Here is a 6000-nt window from a genome sequence, read left to right as displayed (position 1 = left end):
ATTGTTCACTTTATCGACACAGCTTAAAAAAGACTAAACAAATTCTGAATCGCAAAAACAAATAACACCCTCACCGATGCAACTGGATGTACTCCCTGGGCCTGTTGAGCAGCTGCAGGAATCGGTCCACAATCTTGTTCTTGCCCACCCCCTGGTTGCCAACAAGGAGCAGATGCTCACCGAGGGTAAAATCCTTCAACATGTCTTCCATCACTGACAAGTGCTTCACACGGATGAACAGTAAAAATTGTTGGTGAGACGAGGTGGGTTGAGATTTTTGCAGGTTGCATCACAATACAGTAGACATATATCACACCACTAAAAATATTACGTGACAGTAAGAATTTGACTAAATCAATGAGAAAGAAAATGCTAACAGATACAAGTTTCTATTTTACTAGAAAAAGATACCACTATAATTAAACTACAAATTATTGAGTACATTAACATTGAAAGTAAAAAAATACATTCTTTACATCTCACAGCATTATCTTATTTCAGGTCAGGTCATACATCTTCCCTGATATCTCAGAGTAATCACTAACTTGGAGCATTCTAGTTTTGGGGTGTTCTTTTTCAGCATGTTCCTTTCAGTCTTTTGAATAATATCTTATAGCTTAGGTAAAGAGTACATATATCACTGATCAGTTGTAATCACCATGTAGATCTACAGAGCAATATGACCCTGACTCCAATCCCCAATACAATGGGTTTACATGGGAAGACTCTTCACCAAACCCTCTGGGCTCAATCAGAGATGGACATCAAATGTTTGTAAATGAGAAAAGGACCCACAAGCTAAAAAAGACAATTTCAAGCTGGAGGGGGGGGGGGGGCACTCAGAAGGTCAACAAGTATAGTTTCCACCTGTCATTCTAGAGGTCTAGAGTGTGATTCCCCACCAATTTGGTTTTTTTTTTCTTATTTTCCACAACCCCTAATCCTAGGATAAGTAAGATCTAGCACCTAGTCTTCACAGAAAAGGACAAACAATTTTGGAGGTCGCGTGTGAAAATTCCATTAAAGAAACCTTGGAGGTTCCAAAATCAGAAAGAGTACGGACTTCCAGCCGCCATATGGACAAAATTTAAAGTTAATTCCAACTCAAAATTAAAGCCACTCTAGTCAGTGCAAATATTAAGAGCACCTTCAAAATATGCAGTCAGTCTGCTCTCAGAAAAAAGATTATTCTGCATGTCATGTATATAAAACGGTCAAGCATGTAAAAATCAATTGCACTGTGAGATGAAGTTCTGAAGTCAGTAACTCCTTACACTCTAGCAAGGGTACGAGAAGAAGATAGAGGCCAACAAAGGTGCTAAGGTGATCAAAGGTCAAAAATATAATTTCACTAGAATATCAAAGTTTAAATATTCATAAATCACATTCCAAAAGGATTGAACACAATGTTTTTTTTATTAAGTAATGTAAAAATCGGAATATTTGAAAATGTGTAGTGGAAATTTAAAATATTTAAATGGCTCAAATAGACGTATATTTGGGTCAACATTTGACACTGTCCCAGTCTTTATTTCTACACAAACCATATCAAGTTATGAACATTTTAAGCAATATTTCCACTACACCATGCATTGCAGTGCATGGGAATACAGTTGTTTACATTCCAATGGCAGTACTTGCACATACACGTATGTCCAGAAAACCAGGTCAGCCTTACTTGACATCAAATTTGACCAAATTTCTCACCTTTTCACATCAATTTTGCTTTGCCACAGAAATGTACACAACTAATTGAACCCAAGAAGCCACTCGCAGCAGCCAAAACTTCTTCCCAGATTGATAAGTGACCACTCCCAGTGGCTAGCATTATCCATACAGATAGATGTTTCCCATCTAAACAGGTAGGAATACGAAAAAAAACTTTGTACAAAGCTTCTCCAAGGGAACCCACTCTCCTTTGTCTTTGTGTTTACGTCCGTTTTTTGTCTTGAGTAGAAGAAAATGTTGCGGAAGTAGTTAAGTGTCAGTCGAGTTGTAAAAATAAAGAAAAATCAATTCTGATAAATCATGGAAATTAATTCTGAGGTAAATGAGTCAATGTTCTACTCTGAATTTATTGACTTTCTCTTTACTAACCTTAATAGTATAAAATACCACAAAAGACAAATGAATCAAATGTAAATGCTTTTATGTTATTTTTGTGAGAAAAAAAAGTCATTTATCTTTATAGCTATTTTTCTCAATAAGTTATATCCCTACTTCGTCTTACAAAACCTGCAATATCACCAAATGTATTCATGATATTCAAAGACCAGCTGATTCAGAATTAAAAGACTTGTAACTTTCTGCATTTCAGTTTAATTGCCAAGGTATGGCACACAAACAAATTCTAAGGCCTCTCTTCTAATATACTCTTACCATGATTTTTGTTTTAGTAGAGGTTTTACGACGCTCCCAACTGCATTAGGTCATATGAGCGCCAAGGGGTGGATGTCAACAGAGAAGTCCTTACAGGGAATCAGACTTGCTCTGCTCACCTCTCTAGCTTCAACAGCACAAAGTCTGCTTCGACTATCAAGGCACCCCGGAAATAGCGGGGTACAAGAGTGTGACAAACATACAAAAGAAGTAGAGGAAAATGGCAATAGTAAGGATTAGGAAAGAAAAAGCAGCAGTTCCCTGTTGTAGTTCAGGCACAGTTATGAGCTTGACATTGTCGGATCAGCCCATTTACAATTCTACTGTGCATTAGAACGAGAAATGTCCCCCCATTGGGAATGGCCTAGAGACACTTCAGTCAGTGGAACAGCCCCGGGGGTTTACCATGTTTAAAGGATGTTGAATCCGCACTAAACCATCTATTGAGATCACATCCCAATTTGAGAACTAATGCTTTTACATACCCAAAATACCAAAAACAAAATATTTCAACAAAGAATAAAAGTGTTCCATACCTGGGGATTTTCATAGAAAAGAATGTCAGGCACTTTGGTCTTGTTCTCAGGGTTGTATACAGGCACACTTGTGTTTCCAATTCGGACCACACCATCCTGTACTGAGCCTGAAAGAGTGAGAACAATAAAGACGTACAACTTAAGATAAGAGTGTCTGAACTATTTATATCAGTAGAAAGTTTGTAAAAAAATTATAACAGGCACACACTGACATGCATATCTATGCACATAAATAGTCTTAAAAAATATCTACAAGAAACAAAAAAATTATTTTAAAAAACTCACATTAATCATTAAAATGAGATAAGATAACATTTTATTGACCCCCAGAAAGAGAAATTTGTGGCAGTATGGTAAATGTACATTCATATAAACTCCACTCTCACAAACACAACCACACTCACACAGATACACACACATATATATATATATATATATATATAGTCATTGGATGGACATACAAAATTATGTTATTATTCAAATAAATGTTGAGTAAACCAGTCTAAACAGTTCAGTTTTCAAAGAATAAGTTCAGGTTCACTCTCACTGGCAGCTACATTTGTTTTAGTAAGTGCTTTAAGGCACTTGAAAGACAATTAGGTCACATAAGTGCCGAAGATTAGAAGTGTTACGAGAGAGTAACAAACACAATAAAGAAGGAGGAGGGGTAAGGACGATAAACATTTGATAGGAAAGAAGGAGCAAACCACATTAGAGCACCCGCAAACCACTCACATGACACCAAAAAGTAACAAACACTATACAGAAGGAGGAGAGATAAGGACAATAGACATTTGATAGGAAAGAAGGAGCAAACCACACTAGAGCACCCACAAACCACCCACATGACACCTACAAGTAACCGAGTGTTGATAATCATCCAAGTGGTGGTCCACAGAAGTGGGAATGATGGCAGCTTCTTCCAGAGTTTGATTTAAAGCAGACTGTGCAAGTCTAGGCAGAAATCTGAAAGTTGATTTTTAAAAATTGATAAAATTCATTATAATTAACATGAGTAAACTTGTAAAAACATTTTTTTAAATGGCAAAATGGTATAGGTTTAACACCCCTACCAGCACTGTTAGGTTATTTTAGAGGCGGGACCTCCGAGTTTAACGTCCATCTCCAAAAGCAACGACGAGCCAAGTGGGACATTTGAGTAAAGTGCTTTTCCCAAGAACACAAAGTCAGACCAAGCTCAGGCTCGAACCCCCGAACCCATTGCAAACATACTGTTATCAACTAATTTCATTTCTGAGAGAGCTTGAAAACTTGCAAAGTCTCATTTGATTTAACATGTGTTGGAGTATGTGACATAGATGTACTACATGAGAATAGATGTATCAGATTCAATGAGGAGGCTGATAGGCTGGCAGGCAGTGCTGTGGTTGATGGTGAGGTTAAGTTTGACAAAGGAGAAGTGTTGAAGACCCTGGAGGAAAAGTGGAGGAAAAGTTGCGGGATGAGGAAGACAGGGAGACACCAGAACACCATGCAATCATCACGATGCGAGAAATGGGGATAGAGAGGGGAGAAGGAAGAAAGGAATGATTATTTGGAAAGGAAAGATGTCGCCATAATCAGACAGCCACTGGAACAATCAGTATGGACACCTTGCGGGCTTTGGTGAAAGGAGGAACTGAGCACTTATTGACCTATCCGGTGAGCACTAACATTGTTGCCCAAAGAATAATCTGAGAAAGAAATGACACAACAAATGAAAGACAACCTTTCTTCATACCTTGCTAGACAGGCCTTGTGTATAACATTATACACGTCTTCACTGTGAAACTGAGCAAGCCTTCTGGAAATTCTTAGCAACTGGCGAGTTGACAAACTGGAGGCCAGAGACTGTAGCTGTGATTTGGAAAATGAAATGACACATCATAATGGGCTCAAAATCAGAACCATGTAGTTAGATGAATTATGAAACATTAACTGAATAAGACTGAGTTACTGAAATCAAAGAGATATACATGTATGTACATTTATCTGTGTGTTACTATCAGTTTTTGTAAAGTGCTCAGAGACTGTGCTCTTTAATCGAGGTACAGTGCTATATAAATGTCAAATACAGTCAAACCTGTGTATGACGGCCACACATTGTCAAGGAGAAAAATGGTTGTATAAAACAGGTGGCCGTCATATGCAGGACTGATCAAAATGAAGAAAACAAACCATTTGCTTTTGAGGTCCCAACTGGAGGTGGTCGCAGCCTTAGGACTGACGTTGGGCTCATTAAAATGTTTGGGTTTTTTTTAGTTCAATCTATTTTTTCTTTTGAAAGGGGGGGGGAGAGGATAGGACGGTTTTTGTGGGACTTTTTGTTGTTAGTTTTATTATTATTTTTTAAAATCATGGTTCTGTGAAAGGTCAAAACAAAACATGTCAGACGAGAAAGGCCAAGTGCCATAGTTAAACAAACCAATGGGAAGCCACCACTCTGTGAACGAGCAGCGCGTCCGTCGCCAGTTCGTGTTCACTTCCATTGTTATGGACTGGGTATACGGACTGAGTTGTGGGTGGGGCTTATAGGTTATGACAGATCACATGGTTCCTTTTCCAGCAGCTGAAAATTTATTGTTACCCACTGGTCAACTTGAGTAAACATTGGGAGCGACCTAAGCAACATGACTGTTTATTCCACTGGATGGACTGACAATAATGACAGGTGAATGAATTATGATAGCTTGTCCACAGTGTCAGGAGAAAATGCATAATTTTTTACAAAGCCTGGCCGGCTCAGGCAAGTTAATTTAACCTTGGGTTAATAAAATAGGGTGGTCGTGGCTGCGTTGTAAAGGTGCCCGTTTTACATTGTTAAATTATATAGAAAAAACGCAAGGGAGGAAATGGAAAGCAGCCGTTAGTACAGGTGGCCGTATTATACGGGCGGCCGTCATGGCAGGTTCGACTGTATTATTATTATAAAACAAAAAATAAACAGACATAATATCTTCACCAACATATCACACTCCATTAAAACTTCCACTGCAGATCCTCTGGGAATCCAATTTTGCTGACACATGCACCATAACTTCCACCTTGCAAAAATCATTTAGGACTTAGAGACCAAACAAGAAAT

General features: G+C 38.2%; 1 protein-coding gene across 1 annotated transcript in view; it reads right to left on the bottom strand.

The window, feature by feature from the left end:
• LOC101856581 (von Willebrand factor A domain-containing protein 8) overlaps window positions 1-6000 on the bottom strand; it is a 67865-nt gene that overhangs the window by 36631 nt on the left and 25234 nt on the right. The window contains exons 17-20 of the mRNA XM_005100814.3: window positions 4657-4772; window positions 3772-3881; window positions 2916-3022; window positions 75-223 (exon numbers count right to left, since the gene is read on the bottom strand). Of these exons, the coding sequence (XP_005100871.1) occupies window positions 75-223; window positions 2916-3022; window positions 3772-3881; window positions 4657-4772 (482 nt within the window). The remainder of the gene's footprint in view (window positions 1-74; window positions 224-2915; window positions 3023-3771; window positions 3882-4656; window positions 4773-6000) is intronic.

The sequence above is a fragment of the Aplysia californica genome, unplaced genomic scaffold (genome assembly GCF_000002075.1).
Source record: "Aplysia californica isolate F4 #8 unplaced genomic scaffold, AplCal3.0 scaffold00261, whole genome shotgun sequence".
Classification (NCBI taxonomy): Eukaryota; Metazoa; Mollusca; class Gastropoda; order Aplysiida; family Aplysiidae; genus Aplysia; species Aplysia californica.
Note: the sequence above shows the minus strand (reverse complement) of the source record. Positions and strands in the feature narration are given on the sequence as shown.